We start from the raw sequence: 24,075 nt of genomic DNA, 5'->3' as shown, positions 1-24,075 counted from the left end.
TTGGTGCTGAGGGTAGGAAAGCAATTTATTTTCCAATATGAAAATTACATTATGCTGGCTATTGTAAATAAATTTGCATTCAATTATTTGCCACCAATTAAGACTTTAATGCCCACATAGCCGCAAAGCTATACAATTTCTATTATATTTCCAAATTCATTAAAGTCCAATGAATTTTAATTTATGTTGCTGCTCTTTTGCACTGTTTCATGGTATTGAAAGCAATAGCAAAATTTGCTGCCACCCGTTGCTTGGTTTATTTCCTTAATGTGCCCTTCATCGTTGTGCCTTATTAAAAAAATATTTGCTGCCTTGTTTTTATTACGGGCAACAATTTTTAAAAACAATCCATAACATTGTAGTTGTTGAAAAATTTGTGTTTTTATCTTAATTATTATTTACAAAATCGTAAATATACGAAAAAACTGAAGGTGAAACGATTGTGTTCCCATTTCGTGCAAGAAAGAAGCAAAATAAAAAACTGAAGCTGGAAGTGAAAAAGAACCAAATAATATGGAAAATGAAAATATTAAAAAATATACAGCATATGGCACATGTGGTTACGAGTATGTGCATGTATGTGTGTGTGTGTGTGTGTGTGTGTGTGTTTGTGTGATTCTTTTTCTGTTTACCTCTATTTTGTCTACGCAAAATTATAAATATTCGTACGTAGCTTGTGGTGTGGTGGCGTATACGCAACATTTTCAACCACTCTCTGTATCTGTTTCTGTTGTTCTTTGTTTTGTTTGGTTTTGTTTTGCTTAGCCAAGCGGCATGTTATGCGACGCTCGTTTGTTTTAAGCAGAGCCGGCAACTTTTCATATTTTTATGACAGCAGCAGGACATACATACACACCCACACATGGACGCACTACCAACAGTGTAGGCACTCTTCATATATCAATTTCAATTATCTGACATTTTTGTGTCATGCGGGGGAGGTCCTCAAGCGTTTTAATACACACACACACAAACTCAGACACACTTACGTACAAACACTCCAAAAAAAGTATTTCGGTTTCTTAATTATTTTTTTTTACCAATCATCGAAAAGTTATAGGAAGAGTTTCTTTAGAAATAAGGAATCGAAAAACTTAAAATTCCGTTTTCATTGAAAATTATCGGTTGAGTTATGAAGCTTCTTTTTTTAATAACTTGCCCAAGTTGTGTTACTCGTAAGTACCATAAATAATGCCTTGATTGGTCGCAAAACAAAACCACAAAGTATGGAATGCAGTTTTTGACATCTTTAAATACTTAGAACTGATTTGGAGTACACAAAATTCATCTTTAATATTGGAAATTTTGAATAGCAGCAAGCTATGAAATGCCCATATTTTCATACTTACCAATTAAGAATAATATATTCTTTAAAACAGCTTTATTTATATTAGTCCAATTACATTCGATTTGACATAGAAATTTGAAAATCAAGAAACGTTTGTAAGATTACTGAGATAAAATAAATATAACACGTATATAGAGCCATATGTTCATGTACCGATTTAGGTAATTTTTTTTTATAAAATCCAAGCACCAAGATAAGTCTAGCTCTTATATTTTCCAAGATTCGTGCCATCATACAGAGGGGTGGGTATATCGACTCGTCTGGTCACACTGATCAAGAGTATATATATATATTGTCACACATTCTGTAACACATTTTGCCCTAACTAGTATTCGCACTAACTAGTATAATCTTTTACCCTTTTACTTTAGAAGTGGGTAGTGCGAAAGCAATTCTGCATTGAATTATAGAAAAAGTTGAATTAAAGAAATAGATGGAAGTGCATAAAAGTGCTTCCTTTTAACGGTTGTTTCAAAAACCCCCTTTTAACTAAAGTTCGGTTGTAAACGAAATACAGCTGACACACTGTTTTGTTTTATGGGCAATTGTTTTTATGTCGCTGCTTATCTTCTCACTTGAATTATGGGAATTTGCACATTTCAATTTTGATTAAATCGAACTGTGTCGTGCTAGATCATTCCATTTTCTTTGAGTGTACAGACATACATAAATTATTGAATGAACTTTTTACAGGCGCTGAAGCGCACCAAATGACAAAGGCAGTAACAGCAGCAGCAGCAGTGACAGAGGCAGAGGCAGCATAAAGGACAACCAAAAAGGATTATGCGGCCGGCAATTTGGTTCTGGCTTTTATCAGCCGCAGCTGACAGGAACAGGCACTGTCTGCCATTGGCTCCAAAAGGACTCTTTCCCACCGCCAATCCCGTTGCCTTGAGGAGGCGTGAAAAATGAGTCATAAAATGCAAATAAAAACTTAAGTGCCATCCCATTCGTATCCTTTCTGTAGGGTTTTATGTGGCATTGTCTCCGACTGTCTATTTTCGAGTTTTTATGCGTCTCTAGATTTTGTGCCTATGGCCATTGTCGATTCTTCCCCTGTCCGCCTCGATGCATGCTGCTCTTTCAATTTTCCTCACATGTACTATATAGTAGGATGTGTTTTCTTAACCTTTCGTGTAAAGTTCAATTTGCTCGTTAATTTCTGTGGTTTGTATTGTGCCGCCATACGCATGAGTGCGTTACATTTATAAACATTTTGGGGCATTACATTAGAATTATCTTTACTTTTTCCCTGATCTTTCTCTGCCTCTCTCCCTCGCTCTCGACTTGTTTTTGCTGCACTTTGCTTAATTCAAGCGTTGGCATTGCGCCATGGTCGGTGTGTTTATTTTTGTCTGGTTTACATGGTCATAATTAACACGCTACACCGCATGAGTTTAATAGGCCAACAATAACAACAACAACAACAATATTAAATACAACAAGACGTGTGCACTTATTCTTCACGCGATTCTCTCGATTAACACGACATGGCATGGCAAACAATTTGTTTTACGGTCTGTGTGAGTGGTTTTGAGTGCTGGGGGCCAGCAAGAGATTGATTAAAATTATGGCTGCCAAATGCATCTTTGCAGCATTTCCAACTATATTAGCAACAGCAACAACAACAGCAAAATTAACAATTGCAACAGGCAATTGCACCGAAGTGGTAGTGGAAAGAAGCAACCACTGCCCTATTCAGGTTCAATGTGCATAAATATATACACATACTTATACCATATACTGTATACTAAACAATAAAATTGTAATGTTATGGCAACGTGTGCTTCCTGCCCAAAGAATCGATTTTGTTTGCCAATTGCCGGCAATGGGGTCGACGTCTAATGCCCATATAATAAAATTTTCAATATTCTTTCCAGTTAGTTAAATTACGCATAAGACGTAATAAAATCAACGCTCGCCATAAAATTGTTCGCTTTTTTTATTTTCCCACTTTTATTCGTAAATTCGCATTATCTCTATAGGATTTTGTCTGGGCATTATCAAATCATATTCGTGGCAAATTATAGATGAAATGTTTTTACGAGCTTGCTGGCGAGTGGCATTGAATTCATGATGATGAGGATGCTTATTGCTGACATTAATTGCAGTGAGGCGAAGGTGGAGGAATAAGGTAATGTTTGTGAAAGTAGGGATTTTCCGAAAGCAATCATCCCATTCAACCACAGCTCCAGTAACTTAGTTTTGTTTTGCTGACTTGACTATCGCTCCTAGTCTGCAAAGAAACTGTTTAACTAAGCTCATAGTTTTATGCTTGGGAAGCCTTGCAACTAAATAAATATGACTTTTATATATGACTTACAAAATCCCTAATTGATTATTGATATAACGGGTGATATTTATGGCATTTCGACTTTAAATTAAAGACAACATAACATGAGTTACGAGTGTTGGAGGAATTTTAATGTTTGTTTAGTTGTTTGGCATCAATCATGTATTATTTGAAGATTTACATTATCTACGTTTTAATTTGGAATATTTGTGGTTAGTGTGTTTCATTGTTTAGTGGTAGCACATATTATTTTCTTTATTATGCTTCTCTAATTAATAGTAATTTGTATCTAATAAACAGAATATTTGGGTATATTAATTATCTACACATGATTTGTATTAGAAAAATAAAGAAGCTAAAGCTTAGATCAGTCGGCCATCGCTAGTCTAACCCTAGCTCAAGACTCAAAACTAATACTAGTATAGTAAAAATAAGTGAACTTCTTTGTCCACAACGAACTTGATTAGGTGATAACTTGAAAACACAAATATTCCATCAAACAATCATGTTTAGTAACTCTTTTTCTCGCTCCGTATGCTACAAAATTTGCCGCAAATTAAAAGAAAATAAATTTATTGCCATGGTAGCTGGCTTTACAACCGCACTAAGCTGTGCATTTTATCTCGGCGTGTCTACCTTTATTTTCTTGTTTTACTGCCAATACTTGTCACTCGTTTGCACAGTCTTGTTTAGAATCTCCACACTTTCAGTAAAATGTGCTTGATAGGTAATGGCCAAGCTAAAAAAAAGGCAATATATTCCATTACGATCGTACGGCATTTAATGTGTGTCAAGTGCAGGACATTAATGTTGCCCGTCAAGGATTAAGAACCCATTACAATGGACGCCTGTGGCAGACGCAGCTGCCATTGTTCTTATCTTATGTGCCCCTTGGCTCGCATCGCTTCTGGCCAACCCCATCGATAAATGAGTCATTTGATTATGTCCATTGGGCCATAAAAGTGGCACATGCTCTACAATGCTCGTTCATTATCTAAGTGTTACACAACTTGCCTGCCTCGAATTGGCTGGTAATTTGCAATTAAATGTTGTTGTAGCTGTTATGCTCTTATGTTGCTATTCACCTGGCCAGCTGCCGGGGCTGCCATGAGTCAGTGATGCAGTCTCGCATGCAGAATTGCAACAACAGCCGCAAGAGTGGCAGTTGTATTAAGAAGTGCGGGGAAACACTCTCACCCACAAAACTAAATTGGTAACGCACGGCATGTGTGTGCATAGGCGTTTGCTGAATTTATACACTTAGAGAATTAAATAATAAACAAAACAAAATTAAAGATTAAAGTACAATATTTAGACTATCTCACAGATAAATACACAAAAACGGGGATTGTTAACTTAGCTGAGTTCACTCGCATATAACAATAGGTGATTAAAAGACAAAACAATGGTCCTACCGGGCCTAAGGTATAAGTAGTGCCCCAGCAATATTTACTTGACCTAACATTTAGATTATGAGAGTAAATAATTGCCCTAAAAATTAGCAAACACCTTTCCTTTCCCAACACAGCTTGTTGTCGTAAAATGAAACCTAATAAACATTTCTTATTTGGCCAAACCGAAAAAAAATGCACATATGTTACATTTTGGAGACTCCCTTAGATTGCATGTTGTAGTTTCTTTCCTTCTCCAGAGGCTTTTAGTCTTTAATACAGATAATAATTTAATAAAGATCCTGAAGCATTGCTAAAGAAAAGCGTATGTTGACTCGCCATTTGAAATTTTGTATTTCCTTTATTGTTTTTGTTAATAGTAAATATTAAAAGCCATAATATATTTGCTTAAGGCAGGTCTATAACTACAATTGGACAGTGGTTACTAATTTTAAAAATTGTATCTCTTTTTTTCTTATTTTTGTGTGTGTGTGTGCATATGCCACATTAAATTAGAGTTTGCAGCTGTTGTTGTTGTTGTTGTTATTGGTGTTGTTGCAACCAGGCGTGACATTGCGGAAGTTGCAACGGCAGCTGTGCGCATTATTTGCCACACGCTTGCCACTACTTTTACGCCCTTTCCCAGGCCTGTCGCATGCGCCAATATTGGTCGCACTGCCACAACAACAACAACAACAAACAAACAAAGCAATCGTCCGCACCCTCAGTTCCAAAAAGAGTTCAAAAACAATACAAAATATAAACTAAACAAAAATTCAAACGCGAACGCTGACAGCTGCAATGCAAGATGGGCTTGGCCATGTCGAAAGCGGGAAATAAAAGAGGGGAAAAAACTGTAAAAACCAATGAAATTTTTGTTTATAATGACAACAGTCGTCGTCGCCATCGATCGCAGTTAGTCGTAGCCTACCGTTTTATGCCAATTTTCCATTCAGCAGAAAATTTAAAGGGTAGCAAATGCAATGCTTGTTAACTGCAGCTCACGTTTCGGCTACTGGGGACAAGGTGAGGCGAGAGAGGGGAAAAACCAAATTGAAAATTATCTGCGCCGGCATCAAAGTGCCGAGCATTCAGTTTCTAATCAACGACAACGTCCATCGCATCGACCAATGCTGTTGCCATTAGTATTACCAGCTTCCCAATTGTGGACTGCAGACAGTATTGGAAGTCGAGCCAATTGCAATTGAAATCATTTTGCAATGCAATCTTTCACAGTTTGCTGTAGCTGTGACCGGGTCTGCGTCTGTGACTGCGACTGTGACTGCTATTTCTTATCTGCCTGCCAGCTTGTCTTTGTCCTCATTGTCTGTTTTGCTTTACTGGCGTTCGCTTTGGACTGTCTGTCAGCTACTGTAAATGGCTGTTGTTGTTGTTATCGCTGCTGCTGTTGCTGCTGTTGTTGTTGTTGTTGTTACTGTTGCTGTCAAGTGCAATTATGGCTCGTTGCCATTGCATTCACTTTGACCTTTGACATTGTGAGGCGCTGTGTGGAAAGGCTTTTCTGTAAACCCAGTTGCCGTTACCGATTAACTTCCATTTTTGTTGTTGTTTCCATTTTTTTTTTGCATGTCCACGAAACAAATTTTAATTAGCAGTTGATGCGTAAACTTTCATTCAGCGCGCTGAAAATTTCTAGAATTTCTCGACCCAAGTTCGTGCCAAATGCCATGAAAGCTAAAATATTTTTATTAGCCTATTGCAAAAATTAATTGGATTAGCCAAAAGACAAGAGGTGACGTCATCGGTTTTTCATATACTATGCGTTCGAGGCTTGCTCATGAAAAACTAAATATTTCTTATCATGTTAAAGCAACATTTTTTAACACTTCTAAGCTGTTGTAAGTGTTAAGCACTGCAAGTATTCACAAAGTGTTCATTTTTTGTAGATTAATGATTATAGATGAAACAGAAAGAAACATTTCTAAATAAATAAATTAAACCAAATATATAGTAGTTTATATTGATGTGGATTTTTGTGGAAGTTGTGACTTACAGCATGGAAATAACAAGTTTTTGACCTCACTCAGATGTTTCTTTATGCATTCAGGATGATTTTAGCTTCTGATGTATTCCAACAAAGTTGATAAAAGAACATTATAATAGAAAAACAAAAGGAATCTTGCAATATATCAAATGCATTTTGAATGTAATTTTTAATTTAATAAAAAAAAAAATTTAAGATTTTGTGAAATTTTGTGTATTTGTGCATTTAAGCTGTTCTCGAACTGAAGCTGTTTTAAATTTCTCAAGATTCTCGGTACTTCTCAGCCTTTTACCAACGCTCTCGAATCACGAGATCTTTATAGAAGTATAGTGTAGACTTATAGAAGTATTATATTTTTATGTTGTTTAAAGTTGCTGCCTTTGCAACAGACCGTAAAATGTATACAAAAATGTAATTAATATTTATTAATAATTAATTAAAGATAATCACGTATGTTGTATGCAGAATTTATTTTCATCGAACAGCCCTCTTATGTGAACCCATATATATGTATATATATATATATGTATGTGTATGTATGTACGCGTGTGTTTAGGCCATTTTGATGACAAGCATAAGCGCTTAAGAAATGTTGTTTGTTGTTTCAAATTAATTTTCAACAAAATTGTAAAGGCGCCTTTTTTTTGCTTTTTCTGGCTGCTTCTTGTTGACTGAGATAATTTAGTTGCCTCTGCTGTTAGCTCAATAGCTAATTGTGTGGGCGTAACCTTAACCTTGCCAATAGTGGATGGCGCCGAGCGCCCGGTAAATAAATGAGAGCATGCGGACGGAATCTAAAAGATGTTCGTTGTCAATTATTTAAACATTAATTACACAATCTGCCCCAAGCTCTAGACGTTGCATGCGCGTGGGATCCTGCGGCGTTTTCATGGATATTCTGTTGACTAATTGACAACTTAGTGCCTGTCAGAGTGACTTTGGCTTACCTGCCACACACACACACACATATACAGAAACAAATAAGCACATGAAAAAACGCAAGTGCTACTGTTGCCGGAATTTAAATTAAATTTATTTGCCATTAATTTGGCATCGAACTTTTTACGGTCAGGCCAAATGGCAACTAATTTACATGGAACCCGCAGCCGCATTATGGAGGCTGAGCAGGCCAGGCCAGGCCAGGGCAGGCCGTGCCGAAAGTTATTGGCCCATAAATAACGCCTTGGCAAATTTTAAACAAACATTATTCGACAGACGCCCTGTGAAAGTTTTTTTCCACTTTGTGTTGAGTGTGTTTGTATGGAAAAGACCGGCATTTGTGTGTGTGTGCGTGGAAAATTAGCATAAAACGTTTGGCATTTGCCGCGTGCTGCCAATCGTAAAATGTAAAAAATTACACATACGCCGCATTGTACACAACTGCCGCTTCAAAAAGCCCCAAATGCCATAAATGGCCTAATTTTCTTTTACTTTTATGCATGCATATTACACTCTCTGGCATGTACAATTCGCAATTTGCATTTTAGGCAGGCCGCAGACTTTTAACTAACACTCGTCCCCAGCTCAACCATTTCGGTTAAATGAGGCGACACTAAAGTGCCTGTATCGACTGATGGTGCCATTGTTTCCATTTTGTTGTCTCTCCGGCATCATTGTGTATCGAATGGGGTTTTAGAACAATTGCTCTAATTGAAACAGAAAGCGGAATTAATAATTGTCGATTGCCTTGACTAATTGAAAATATCAAAAGGCCCAAATAAGGCGCCCACGCAATACAATGCGTATACGCAACGCCTCCTCTTCTCGCTCTACAACATCATCTGCCGTAAATGTTGGACGTATTTATTCAGTTGCCTCTGACCTTTGACGTTGCCCAGCAGCATAATCGTTGGGTGTCTGTGTGCTGAAAGCTTTTTCTCAATTAACAACAAATTAATTTGCCTTTTTACAAAGTAATTGCCCGCAAAATGTTATGCCCTGTACTTTGCGAAAAGTTTTTTAAAGCTACACACAAAAAGTTTTCATTTTAAAAACATTTTTGTGCGACATAAACCCAGATAGTCACACAAATGGTTATAAATAAATGCCAGCACACATACACATACATGTACACACACTTATTATCATAAAAATTTATAATGCGTACAAGAGAATTCTGTGCACTGTTCGTGTCCTTTTTAAATGGTTGCAGCGCTCGCTTCCATTTGCCCGTCTCGCCCAATAAAATTTTTAAATTACATTTCTGGATAAAACTTTAAATATGTCGCATTTTTTCACAGACGTGCTTTCCTTAAATTCTACTTCATTACAATTGATATTAACTGGGGTTTAAGATTGTTGAAGTATGGAGTATTTGTTTAAAGAAGCGCATCTTAAAATACACTTCAAAGCGATATGTTATTGTTATTGTTTTGATTTAGCTGAAATCGCGAAAGAAATTGTTCAAAATTTATTGAAAAGTACTTTCCAAAATGGGAAAAAGGGTTTCTTATTAAAATTTAACATTTAATAATAATAAAAATAATGATTCTACTTCAATATTGTTCAAACTAAATTATAAAATAATTGCTGATTTTTTATAGTCAACTATGTATGAAGATATTTGCTGGTTCCATATTATATACATTTGAACCATTTTAAGTTTGTTTCAACGCGTCTTTTCATTGATGAAAAGTTTTAAAATCGAAAAGCCATTTATTTATTCCCTACTCTTCCCTAATTCCATTTTTTTATGTTTGCTGAACTGAAATAGTTTTACAAATTATGAATTTAATTCAAATATTTATTATTTCTAACGAAAATAAGTAGAAATTGTGAGCACATTTTTCAATACAGCTTATAGGCCTAACTTATTTATTTGATAATATATTTTATTCTGATAATATACTTATACTTTATACTTCTCCACACTTTGTGTCAGGTTTAAAATTAAATTAAATTTCTGCCGCTTCTCACGTTTAGTGCCGCTCATAATTGGCTAATAATCTTACTTGGATTGCCTTGGGGTTGGCGCTGGAAACTTTGCCACACTTGCGCGCACACTTGTAGGCTCTTAAAAATATACATAGTATACGTATATAGTAGGTATGTACATGCAAGTGTATATAGGTAGACAACTCTTCTTCCTCTTGTTCACAGTTGTCTACTCATCAAGCTGACAGACTCCTCTTGTTTCTGCATTTTCGCCCTCTTCGTTTATTTGTGTGCATGTGTGTGCTTGTATGTGTGTTGTATGCCAAATTAAAATTCTAACTTTGGCACTTGTTGGTTGCTTTTCCGCACACGCTGGTCCCCCTCCAAAACTTGTGTCTACAGAATTCTCTCTTTTTTATACTTGTTGTTGCTTCTGGGTTTTTTTTTAATGAGCTAAGCGACAGAGACGACAGGCTTGGTAGGCACCTAGGGCGGCAAGTGCTGGCCGGGTAGGTGCCTGGTTGTGCTATCTGGCTTTGAGCATCGCCCAGCCAGAAGTCGCCTGGTCCTAGTCCTTATGTTTTATTTACAGCGGTCCAAGTGGTTTCGGTGGTTTCTAGCGTCTTTCTGGCTCTTGGCTTGTACTTCATTGTGGGGGCTTTTTGTTATTAGTTTGTCGCCGAGTCTGACAAGCTGTCGCCTATACTGCTCGACTGCTTGACTGCTCGACTGTTTATCTTTTCTTTATTTGTCGGGCTTTTGTTTTTTGGTTTTGCTTGCGCTCGGTGTCTAAATGGAAATAATGAAGCGCATTTAAATGGCACTTCCTTTGCGTGCATAATGAGGCGTCAGCTTGGACCCTAAAAAGGACATCTGTTTGCTGCTGCTTCTTCGCTCGCTTCTTCGTTTAATTATTCAAATTTATATGCGCAACATATTAATTTGCACTTTGGCAAGTAAGTGAAAGTATATGAGCGTGCGGCTATATGTGCCTATGTGTCTATGTATGTGTGTCAGTGCATATATCCTTGTGTGTTCCTCATTTGGTCTGACACAGGCTGTTGTCGCCTTGGCTGCCGAGCAGGCTGTGGCTCTTCAGTGAAACCGCAGGGAAACTTTTTAATGAGTTTCGATTCATTTCACACACAAACACACGCAGCATACACTTATATGAATAGCTTGCAATTTTCTTAGCGACGCCTTTTGCAAAGCACGCCAAGCGCTGGTAAATAGATTTGTGGCATTACCGTGAGTTAGAAAAATGTATTCGTAAAAGAAAAGATTAATCTTCAACTGATTAAATGAATAAAATATAAATGAGAATCTCACTATTAATTACGCCTAGAAACAGGTGATTATTAAGATACAAGGAGGTCGATTTAATTTATCTAATTATAATCTAAGTAAGCTTGGGTTTACACGATAAAACGCCATTGGCAGTGTTTCTGGATATTGGTGATCAGTGTGGAGAGCAATTTATTGATCCGCCAGTGTCGCCTTTTGAGTGTTGTTTGAGTCTGCCTTTCTATCTTTTGAATTGCAAAATGAATTTCGTTAGTTTTTTTGTGCTAACCTGCTAACCTCCTTAAACAATTCTTGAAAGTGTTGCAATATTATTCTTGTGTTGACTACAAGAATTCAAATATCTTGAAAGGCTATCAAAACGTTTTAATTTAAACATAACTCTTAAAAAAGTACTCCACATTGTCTTCCTAAGTTATTCACGCACACATCTCTAGCTAGAAGTAGCAGCGCCAGCAGGAACTTGATGTCGTTTATTAATTAAGTTTGCTTTACGGGCCCCCCTCACCACACACCCCACACTCGCCATCTTTCTTTTCATCATCCCTACTTTTGATAGTCAAGTTGTCGCTGCTGTTTGGTGTGCTAAGCAAAAGCAAATATTCAAGGCTTGTCCTTTGTGAAGCACTCAGTAGAAGTATCTCTAAATAGGCTCGAAAACTAGCAGCAATCCTTTACCTTTGTCAGAAGCCATGCCCAAGACAAACTTTGTTGTTTAACCTTCCGCAAACTTTGCACGTGGCTTTAATTGCCTTGGCAAGGGCTTGGTCGGGTTATTTCTTTTCATTAAAATTGCCTTTGATTAGTTGAATGAGTTATTTGTGGTCGCCACTTCAACTTTTGTGCAGATAAAACTTTAAAGTTAACAAAAAGCGCTGCAGGCCACCGCCATTTTGAGCACCAAAAAGAAGAAATTGGGACAAAAACACACTTCGATTTCTATGGCCACAGCCTATAAAAATGCCAAGTTCGTTCGCTACTTGGCAGGCAGGTCAACAGAATTGACTTTTGGGCAGCCAAAAGAGCCAGAATGTGTGGCACTGTGAATTGAAAGTTCCCACACGTCTTCGACTTTGGTCGAGTACTGCAAACGTGTCAAGTGCAATGCAGTGGAAATGCGCAGGAAGTACTTGGCCCAATGCTTGACTGAGACAAACCGAAGAGCAGTTGTTAACATGTGAGCACAAGTGCTTCAGCCAAAGCGACCGAATGCCAAGCAGCTGTTCCCGCAGGCCCGTAGACTAGCCGACCAGCAGGGCGCAGGAAGTCGCTATAAAATATTACGCATACGCCGCATATACATTTATTTCATTGACCGAGATTTGGGCGCTCGCTTTATTTTGTCAACGCTAATTTATTGCTTGTACTCTGCCATGCGCTGGAAATAGCATGATATATGTTTATGTATATATCTTTGTGTACATCTCAAATGTTCGCCGATACGTAAATATCGTTTGATGTTTTACAAATGAAATTGAATTTGTGCGCTCTGTAAGAGAAGCGCGCATTCAAATATTTATAAAACGAAAAATATAAACGAATGCCCAGGCAACGACACTTAGAGGGCGTGACTTTCCAACAAGGTAGACAGTGTCAGCAGTCAGCAGTCAGTCAATGGCACAACGGCAGATAAATGAAATCGAATAAAAGTTTGGTTAGCTAAGCGAGCGGTGGAGCGGGCAACGGGCAAGCAACTAAATCATAATTTTTTTGAGAAATGCGCAAAATGTGCCAAGAAAGTGACCGCAAAAATGTAAGCATTTAAAAATAAATCGATGTCGATGTTTGAAATTATGTTTTGTGCTACTTGGAAGATATAAAATACCGAAGGCTGCTCAGTTTGACAAAGGTCGATTAGCAAGGGATGTTACTTATAGACTTTTAAATTGCCGATAAGATAAAAATAAAATAATGTAATAAATTATGGAAGGATGGCTTGTATCGATTTAGATATCTATATTTATTTTCCCAATCTTTTAATTGATTTTTATTTAACTCTTTGGCGTACCTTGTTTTTTTGAAAGTAGGATAATGAACTTTGCAATACTATGCTTTTTAAAATGCCCAAACTTCGAATAATACTCTTGTATAGCAAGAACGAACTGACCCTCGAAATAAAGTGAGCTAACCAAGTGAACAAATCAGTGTTTCAGAAATCAGAAATCTTATCTCACAGCTATTAATACAAATAATGTTTATTTGAAAATAAATTCTGTTGATTTAAAAGCCAACATTTAAAAGCGATACGTGCTTTTTTTTATGTAATTATTTTTATACAAAAATTTCTTTCTGTTAACAACTACAAATAAATCGATTTTTCAGTCGGAAAAACCTTGATTTGGCGTGACATTTTAACAAATTGAGCTGTTTGATTTTATATTCAATGACTTCTAGTGCAGGAGAATCTCAGTGAAGAGCAATTATCCCATTAGGCGGTTCATTTCGAAATGGCTTTTCCCCCCGCCGGTGTTGTCAACGACATTTTCCAAGCAATTAAGATAAATGTCAGTGCTGCTGGAAAATTGTAAGCAACATTTTAATCAATTTTGTCAATTACAAGAATGAACAGACATTTAAAATGGCAAACAGTCCCACAGCAGCTGCATAAGCTAGACGAAATTTAATTAAAAAACTGGCAGACTAGGTAGCTTTATCTGAACGTTTTGGCTTTTCTGGAGAGCAGGGAAAAGCTTTTAAAATATTTAGGTGCTTAATAATTCAATTACATTTCCGAAAAGTCAATTTGCACTTCATCTTCCTCCCTTCTCCCCTCTCCATATCACAATTGTGACCTTGATGGGAAGTGATTTACAACTTTGGGAAATTAGCAATATTTTCAAAACAATTTCTAATTACATATTTTGATTTGAATTGCGGCCGACATTGCTTGAGTGAGTCACAAAATAGTTGCCGCATGATTAATAAATTATTAATGAGCTGCAAATCAAAATACAAACAATCAACAATCAATGCATTTCTAGCTCACAACAATTGCCAGCAATGCAATGTTAAATTGTTATTTATAGAAAAATAAAAGCGTGCGAATGCCATGGCCAGGCACCTTGACATTGACTTTCATCAAGTTCGAGTGCGATAAAAAAAACCACATTAATTTAAGCAGCTGCTGTAGATGTTGCTGCCGTTTGTCCTTATTTAGGCAGAGCTATCAAGTTGTGTTCACACACAAAAAGTGGCACAGTACAAACTGCGTGAGGCAAAAAACGAAAAAAGAAAAAAAAAAATGGCAGCAACAACTTATAGCCGTTGGCCTTCATGCGTGCCACATTTGTAGCGCGGCCAATTGCTTTAATTGTAACTCGCAGTCGCAGTTTCGGATTTTTCACAAAACTGTTGCACCGATGAAAGCCAAATGTACTTTTTTTGTGTCACACAATTGCCTGCAACTGCGCATGTAGCAACTTTTCATTTTCATGTTTGTTTCTTTTTTTCGCTGTTGCCATTTTCACTTGGGAAAGTATCATTATAAACATATCACTCATACGCATATGCCACACTGTGTGAATGTGGCAGGCAACATACATACTTGTATGCTTGTATGCTTGTATGTATGTATGTATATTTGACAGCTGAACAATTACTGGAAAACGAAAAAAAAAACTGCCACTGTTGCCGAGAGGGCAGCCTGAAAATGATGCCGTAATTATGTGTCGTTGGGCGTCATTCTTTATGCCCTTCAAAGGGTGCTATTATGTTATTAAAAAGCACAGTTTTTGGTGCACAAAAGAAAGCACAATGGGCTAGGTGCATGTTAAGAGCATATACTATATATAAACGAGGTTGGCAAGTAAGGATATATACGACATTTTTTTAGTTCAAGTATTTAATTTAGCTTTGAGGCTATCCAACTGTGACAGCATCGGGAAATGTGAATTGCGAACGTCAATATTGAATCGAAATGTATGCAAGCTAACAGGAAGATAAATTAACAAAGAAAGTTATTATTTGCAATTTCTAATAACTCTCTGAAGAACGCTCTAAATTAGCTTTTAACTATTAATCATGCATCTCTCTGTTCATTTGAATTTATCTTCTTCATTATCACAGTGATCCATAAAATGTGGATTAATTAAAAGGATATAGATGGTGGATAAAAGGGGCATTTGTTTACTCAAAATGATTGCAATATATATATACAAATATATAGAGTGTGTATAAAAAGGGGAAAAAATGTCCCATTTCTGTTTAAAGTTAAGCGAAATGTACACACCAATGCTTGTAAATAGAGTATTTACCAGACATTTATTTAAAGACTATATACAAAAATTGTTTAAAAAATAAAAACGTATAGGTATTTGCAAAAAATAATGCAGAATTTATAATTGTCTTTTCGGCTTTGTAAACAATCTTTCGCAAATCGTGTAACCATATTGTTCTTTTCTAAATTTTGAATTACTCTCAATAACTAAATATATTTTAATTTCTTTAAATGAAGACAGCTTAGCAAAGCTTTCGCATGCCAACAACATGATGCCTTTATGAGACTTGAAAGTAACAACAAGTTATAGGATTCTCACTGCCATGCATAGTTTAGGAAATACTACTAATAATGAAAAGTTGAACACGTTGCATATAAATATAATTTAGAAGTTATATTATCGTGTTTGGAATGCAATTTTGTGGCTATAGCGCTTCTTCTTTGTGTGTTTTTCAACATAAATTGCTTAGTCAATCCCGTTACTTGTCCAACAGCGCGCACTTCACTACAAGTCTGTCTTTCTGTACTTGCCCATTTTGAAGCTACGAGTATACCTACCACACCTATGTACATAAATTCTAATTTCAATGCCAAACCTGGCGAACTGTTAAGCGCTGGTGTCGTTGTCGCAGCGAGCAATGCCTGTCGTTAATTCTCTCCGTCTCTCTCCGTCTCTCTCCATCTCTCTTCGCTGCTGCCGCACATTTTTATTATGCGACACAAAAAATGGCAGCCACAAACGTTTCCGGCGTACAAGTACGTGTCGTTGCATGACCAAGCAGTGTGCCACACCTCCAGTAGTTAGGCTTGGGGTCGGGGCACGCAACTTGTGCCTCAAAATCGATCGGCATTGGACATTTTTCTATTAATTTAATTAAGTTTTTGCATAATTCCGTGCATTAAAAAGGCAACATGATGAACAGCAACGCCACTTGCCGTCGCAATGAAGTGTGAAAATTTCACAGTACGGGGGGGTATTATAAACTTTTTATGGTTGTTGCTGTAATTGCTGTTGTTGTTATTGCTGCGTGTATTCTGAGGGAAATTATGCGACATGAAATTTAACGACAATTACGTACTTCTTGCTTTTGACTTTCGTAAAGTTGCTTTGCCACTCAGCTCGTTTGATACTCAAGATGATGAACTTTATAAATAATTGGGCACATTTTCCTGCAACAACAAATAAAAATAATAAGCCAAGAAATACATTTTGACAAAGAAATATGAGCAGACGGCTTTGGCAGGAGAAATACTCATAACTGGCTAAACATATTTTCACACCAGCAGCTGCGAGGCCTTTTGCCTTTGTTTGGAAGAAAATGTGCAAAATTTGACAGCCCGTCCCGACTCAGATGCGAGTGTGTACATGTGTGTATGTGTGTGTGTGAGAGAGTGTGTGTTGTTATGTGTGTGTTTGTTGGCAGCTGTCAGTTGTGATAAAACGCTGCAGTTTGTCTGCTTTGGCACTTGGTCTGTGCGCCTTTTGTCGCTTTTGTCGGGCTTTATATGGGCAATTTGTCATGGCTATTGATGGTGTCGCATTTACGGGAACTTTCCTGTGCTGCTGCCACACGGCTAATGCTGGCTATATCAACTCCAGCTTCAAAGGCAAAACAAAATTAATTGCACAATGCGACACGCCACATCATTACATGCACGTAGCCGAGAAATTTAAGCCGCACGTAAATTGCATTTCAATGCAACCGAAAGGACGTGAGGATAGCGAACACAAGCTTCAATTCGATTTGAACAGCAGCAGATTTCAGACGCACCAACTAGACAAACTCAATGATGATCATGATGATGACAATGTGGATATTGATGATGTTTCTGGTGTTGACGATGCTGGCAACGTGCAAGCGCATGTGAATGCGTTCAACATACTGTTTATTGCGCATACGCAATGTGGGTAGACAGGCTGGAGGATAGTCTGCCGCTTGCTTGCCACTTAACATATTCATACGGGTAATCTATGCAAGCGGCTGCTCCTGCTGTTGCTGCTGCTGCTGCTTCTGCTCCTAAAACTACTGTTCTGCCTCCATTCTATGCGATTTGCGGCAAATTACGTTAACAAGCAATCGCCCCACTTCGCTGCACACACCTCTCTCTCTCTCTCACCAGGTCCCACTTCAGCCACAGCCACTACCATAGTTTCAGCTGCAGCTACAGCTTTTCCCTGCCAGCACACGTGGCGTATACGTTATATGCATGATGCGAGCAAAATTGCCCTTGTGCTCGTTTCTGAATCACGGCTTCTGAATATGCCGGTCGCATTGTCGTTGCATAAATTGACTTTACATCCCGTGCGTTTATTCGCCTGGCTGACATTTTTGTCTTCTGTAAAGCAAAGAGCCTCCTCATCAGGATGTCTGTTTTTACAAATTTCTATTTTAACACTTCAAAAAGAAGGAAAAGTAGAGCAAGTGTCGCAAGTGTGAATAAATTGCAATTAGATATGTTTGAGTGCTTACATCTTTTGAAATTTTTACTTTGAAATATTTACAGTTTATGCAGCCACAAGTCCTTGCAAGTCAAATAATTTCTTTGACGTCCCATACTTGTAATCCTCATTACTGTGCGTAAGCATACATTTGAGGCGACATAAAACAGGTCTTTTTTATGCGTAATTCAAAAGCAAACGAAACGAAATTTTATTATTTGAACTTCTTTTTTTTAAGTTACGATAAAAGGTTTGAGTTCTTTTGTACAACATTTAATTGAATGAGTAATTAAAGAGAACTACCGAACCTATTCAGATTCTGCTTTTGTTTAGTGAGAAGTTATTTAATTATGATTTTTCTTTGTTGAACATGAGAAGAATTTTACATTCCTTTTTTTTTGATAAATGTTTTTCTTTATTATATAATTATTTTATTTTTATTTCTATTTCACTTTAAGAGATAGTCTTCAATTTTATTGATCATCATTAACAATCGAATATCATTTAAATTGTAATTGTAATAAATTATCGCATAGTTAACTGACATAACACAAAGTATCAATAAACAATGCTTTCTAAAAAGAATATTAATGTCTACCAGCGACTGAGTGGAGCTCGTTTAGTGGAAAACAAATTAATGAAAAACTTTAATAAAACTGAAGGAAAGAAATAATATGATAAATGGATAAATGGTAAAAAATATAGTGCTTAAAAAATAAAAGTAAGAAATAATTAAGAAACGTGCTTTCATAATCCAAATGTGGGATCAAATATTATAATATGTTTTTAGTTTACAGGTTAACATATAGATTCACAATATATTTCTACAAATTTCTAATGACAAATTAATAACGACACTTGTCTTAAAATTGACTTGACTTGTTCTTAGTTTACAGGTTAACATAAAGATTCAAAATGTATTTATACAAAATTCGAATGACAATTTAATAAGGACACTTGTCTTAAAATTGATTGATTATTGAAAAGAGACTTTAACCTTATAAAGCTCAAATTAGGTTTTCTGTTCAACAGTCCTAAAATTCAAATTAAGGACTTAAGCCAATTTTGTACGATTTTCTAATAAATCAATTAGGAAGACTACAAATATTTGATAGTACAATTCAAATTACTAGTTCTACTTGTATTGGAAAAAAAAGATTATCATACATTGAACGGGAAAAAGTGTCTTCGTGACCATTATTTGGTGGATCTGGAATTTATCACACAAGAACTATGAACTTACTAGCTGAAGTTGTTTGAATTCTATTTGTTTAAATATTTTATTACTTGCATTTAAAAATCACATTTGAGATGTAAATGAGTTTGCATTCGGATTCTTAGAATGTCTGTTCGCTTCTAGAGTAGATAGATATTTTTTCCATTAAACATGATTGGGAGTTAAGATAGTGCGTAACTTTTCTACTTTTGAAAAATAATTGCCAACATTTAAAATTGATTGATCTATTAACTTATAATTGTAACATTTAAAAGTTTTGGTCGCCCTACTTATCATCATTTATCTACAAATTACTGCAATTTTTTATGTTCATTTTTTATTTGACTAGAAAAAATGTTCAGAGTTGTGTTGCTTGCCGGCCTGCAATTGCAATTATATTTACTCTGCTAATAATTGCTGCAACAACACACTTTCAGCCTTTTGTTCTAGTTAAGCAGTTGATGCTTTGTTTGCAACATCAACTCAAAGTATCAGCAACAACAACACTCACTTACGCAGTCAGTCAGTCAGTCAGTTTGTCAGTTAGTCGCGCAGACTTCTAATCAAAACTGTTTGCTTTCGTTTTGGCATCGTAGCCTAAATTAGTTTTGCACTCAGCTCGAGTTGCAATTGTTGTTATTATTATTATTGTTGCTGTTGCCGTTACTGTTACTTTTGCTGCTACTGCTGCTGATGAGCCTGCAACACGTCAGTTCATGTAGTTTGCAGTTGTTGTTTTTGTTTTTGTTGTTGCCGTCTCAGTTGCCTAGAACAAGTTTAAATTGAATATAATTGCTACTGTTGCTGGCGCTCTCACCTCTTGTCTCAAATTGCACGAAATTACTTCATCATGTGCACTTTTGTATTCCATTTCTTATGTTGTTGCTGGCAATTAGCGTCTTCTCCATTGCTCGCAGCACTAATTCCATACAGCGAGCCTATCATTTTTCAAAACATCATCAAGCCTCCCGGAGTCGGACTTTGACTCTAGCTTTGACTGGGATTGGCATTGGGACTCGATGAGTGCAACGGATGCAGTCATTTAGTTGATCGAATGACTAACTGACTGACTGTCTAAAAGGCTCTCTGCCTGAGTGTCAAACGCAAGTCATTTCGTACAGCAAAAATTTCACTCACGCCTTTTTACGGCAACGCCAGCAAAAAGTTAACAAAGTGAAATGCGCGTAAAAAAAAACTAAAAAAAAGACAGCTACACGACTATGGGATATCCTGTACACAACTGGCGAATATATTTCTCTAATATTCAATCATTTGGGAACACCACACATTTTCATTCATAAAAATCAAGCAATTTTGTTCAATGAAAGGAGTAATTATCAATACAACAATCAACTCTTAATAGACATGTATGTGATGTTTCAGCGTCTGATTAATGGGGGTTTCCACAAATTGCATATAGCAGACCAATCGCCCCCCGTGGTTCAAGCGGCTTTGTGAGAAAAACTGTTTTGTTTATATATATATAGTATATATATCGACACTAGACTTGATATGATATGATTTAAGTATAAGTGCCTTTCTGTCTACAAATTTACGGTCGAAGCATTAGATTTGAATTCGATAAGTTCAGTTATCAAAAAAATATATATTAAATACGACCTAGGACATTATATTTCTGCCTGAAAAGACTTGTTGCCTTGAATATTAATAATTATATTAATATAGATATATGCGAAGTACAATTTGCAAAACAGAAGTTAAGAACCCAAAACATCATGAGATTCCTGACCTAAACTGTTTTACCACACGCATTGATAATTTTTGTATAATTTAACAATTTATTGATTTTGCGATCCTTATGTTTTCTTCTGTTTAATCAAAGCATTGAAGCCGTGCATTCAGATTAGCAAATTTATTGATGAGCTATATGTAAGATACAGGATCTGCATTAATCATCTATTTATTTAATTCAATTTATTTCCTGGTCGATTAAAGGCGCATTTGTTGTGGAAATGCTTTTAAAATTGAAGTAATAAAATATTTGTGAAATAATGAATAATTTTTTTTTTTTTAATTTTCTCTAATTGAACATTATTTTTAGAAGCATTTATATTTTCATATTTATTCGGTGTATTCAACATCTGTTTTATTTTATTCCATATACAACAATCTGCTGCAAAAATTATTATCATAATAAAATGTGTTTGTTAAACTCACGCGACTAATTTACTAAACTATACATATATATTAATGATATAGTGGACGAATTTAAATACCACATTTTTAATTATTTGTATCAAGGCGTTTTTTATGTATCTAAAGAACTAAAAAACTTGTTTCAGGAAGAGAAATTTATGTACTGATCGCATTTGTAAAATATACACGTATGATCTGTCACTGCCAATCTTTTATTCTATTTTAAAATATTGGATTTGCAACAAACATACAAAAGATACAAATTGAAAGTTTGGTGTCATATAGCACACCTGTTTTCAAACAAAACTACGTTTCTGCCTGTATATCAACTGATTTGCTGATCATTAACAAATATATACACATACATGTTTCACTCTGCCCGTGGCATTACATTTCAAAGAATCAGTATACCCAGGTATATAAGGAAATAATATTGTGGCAGCAACGCAATGAAATCCGCACTAACAAACGCCTAGACAGAAAAACACCGATGTCGGCCACTTCTTCTCCCTGGTCGTCATCATCGTCTCCGAAGCAAATCAAAGCGCAGCATGTCCACAAACGGTCACGGAGGCAAAAGTCAGGTAGGAAATTGCCATCAAGATGCCAGTGTCGAAGACACACGCAAAACTACAAGCAAGATTGATGCGAAAATGACGACGACGACGGCGACGGCGACGAAGACGACGACGATGTGGCCAAGTCAATGGCAATAGCTATTTCTGTTGGCAGCAGCGCCTACATATGGAAGCCCGATTGCACTGTCCAGTCGTTCAGTCAACCATTCCACCAACTCACCATCCCAACATGCGATTGACTGTGTGTTCTCAGACATCAATATATACGAGACATTGTGATGCCTTTTAAGTGTGCGCGACCTGCCCATGTCATGGATGTATCTCTCTATGAGTATCTCTCTCTTCTTCTTTTTTTTGCGGCTGCTGCTTGCTGAGTTTTTACATTAACCAGCGCGACAAGTCTAAGCAAACACTCAACATTGGCCGCCGGCTGTTTCCAATTGTTGTTATTTTTTCCGCTGCTGACTGCAAAATTTATTGCAATTGCATCGCATTTTTCCTTATATGTCACGCAGGCATTTGCAATTTTAACGCTTTAAGAGACAACGCGAAAAAGGATTTTCAGCATGAAAATTTCACTGCTTTTAATGTGCGTCTGAAATTGAATGTGGAAATGGAAAATGTGCGCTGTCGGGCATTGTGAAAATGTTGCGGCTAATGTAAATTGTTGTGCATATTTTCCGGCTTAGTACGGCTAGCTTGTTAGGGGAGAACACCACAATTTCTTATTATCTGATAAGTACATTTATCAGAGCATACTTCTATCCCAAATGACGTTCCCTAGAAAAAAATAAATTGTTCACATGGATTATCTGAATTGTATTTGTAAGTTACTTGTTAATACTTTTATCGTATTTCATTTCCCGAGAAGTAGATTTCTATGAGTGTTCTCTTATTTTAACGCCAATAGTTTTTAACATTAAATTAAATTAAATTCTGAAGGGTTGACCAGCTAAGGTGCTGGATGAGTTTGTAGAGCTGTTCAGGCCTTTTATAAAACCATAGAGTAAATGATTATTTCATACCTCACAATCGGTGAGATTTTCGATTTTATTCGTTCGCTGTAGGAAAATTTTGCTTTTAATTCCCATCATTTTTTTTTTCTTTTTTTTTTGGCTTAATGGGCTTCTATATGCTTACATCAAGTTTTCTTAGAGAATAAGTGTAAATAGGTTTGGGGACACAAGCTGCGCAAATAAATGTGGATTTGTATATATGATCGAACTGTTAGGGATTTTCTTCATCATCTAGCCATATTGCAGCTCCAATTCATAATCAAATGTAGCCACCAAAGACGTTATTGCGCATTAATTATTTTCCGTAAATCGCACATCTATGATTGTTTCACCTCCAGTATTCAAGAAACAGTCGCATTTGTAAGGCTTTTCGCAAATCGCGTGCGCTTTTTGAGTGCAGGCCCAATCGTTCATACTAAACTCGTCATCGCGCAACCACAAATGAATGCAATGCTCAGTGCCTCCCTTATTGTCCGGCTGCTTGTCCGACCAGTTGAAGTATGGCAAGTGCTTACCAGTGGCAATTGATTTAAATTCTCGATTGTTGCCCAAATCGTTGCCGGCCACCCAAAACCAATCATTCTTGGTGTAGCCTTTGGCCATCAAATATTTCGATAGGGCTTCCATTTCCTCAGCACTCTCTATACTGGCCAGGTGTCCACCCATCGTTAAGCATTCATTTTGGGCATTGAACCAGTTGGTCTTTCGCGTTTCCTTCCTTATAAAGTAATACTTTTGTCCGATTTTGACAAACGAATCCATCTTACATCCAACTTAAAATTGGAAATCGTGACATTAGTCATTTGCATTGATGTTGTTTAAAATTAAACATACCGGACCTTGTTGTGGATTGTGAGAGCGTTACTTCAAAGCCCGTAAAAAGTAAAATAAGCGCTATTAGATTTCGCATATTGCCAATCCGAGCAGCAGCGTAACAATGAACAGACAGCTTCAAATGATCGTATTATAAGCTGCTCTCTCTCTTGGATTTACTATAGCAGTCTTACTGGAACTAATCTGCATCCCAAACTTGACAAACTTGTTTTCATGGTAGTATATAATCATTGATGACGTGAAAGACGCTGACAAGATTAGCTAAATTCACAAATGTTCCAAAATAAACGACGTATAGTCGTTGCTTATTGGTTGATCGAAGAGGGCGTTTACCTTAGAACTAATCTATTGTCAAATATATTTGTTTCCTGGACATCCAAAAATCTTATGTTGAATATTTACTAA

At 36.5% G+C, this 24,075-nt stretch overlaps 2 protein-coding genes across 3 annotated transcripts in view; one reads left to right on the top strand and one right to left on the bottom strand.

Annotated features, from left to right (window-relative positions):
- The window catches only part of LOC115632570 (capon-like protein), an 87,458-nt gene that overhangs the window by 20,794 nt on the left and 42,589 nt on the right, over positions 1–24,075 (top strand). The window lies entirely within an intron of this gene.
- LOC115632573 (C-type lectin 37Db-like) lies at positions 22,835–23,751 on the bottom strand. The gene is made up of 2 exons (XM_030529794.1): positions 23,671–23,751; positions 22,835–23,609 (listed from the first exon to the last, which is right to left on the bottom strand). The coding sequence occupies exons 1-2, from the start codon at positions 23,744–23,746 to the stop codon at positions 23,128–23,130; spliced, it is 558 nt and encodes a 185-aa protein (XP_030385654.1). The 5' UTR covers positions 23,747–23,751; the 3' UTR covers positions 22,835–23,127.

Source organism: Scaptodrosophila lebanonensis, unplaced genomic scaffold (genome assembly GCF_003285725.1).
Source record: "Scaptodrosophila lebanonensis strain 11010-0011.00,11010-0021.00 unplaced genomic scaffold, SlebRS2 tig00001415-arrow-pilon, whole genome shotgun sequence".
Taxonomy (NCBI): Eukaryota; Metazoa; Arthropoda; class Insecta; order Diptera; family Drosophilidae; genus Scaptodrosophila; species Scaptodrosophila lebanonensis.
This window is presented reverse-complemented; position numbering and strand designations above follow the sequence as displayed.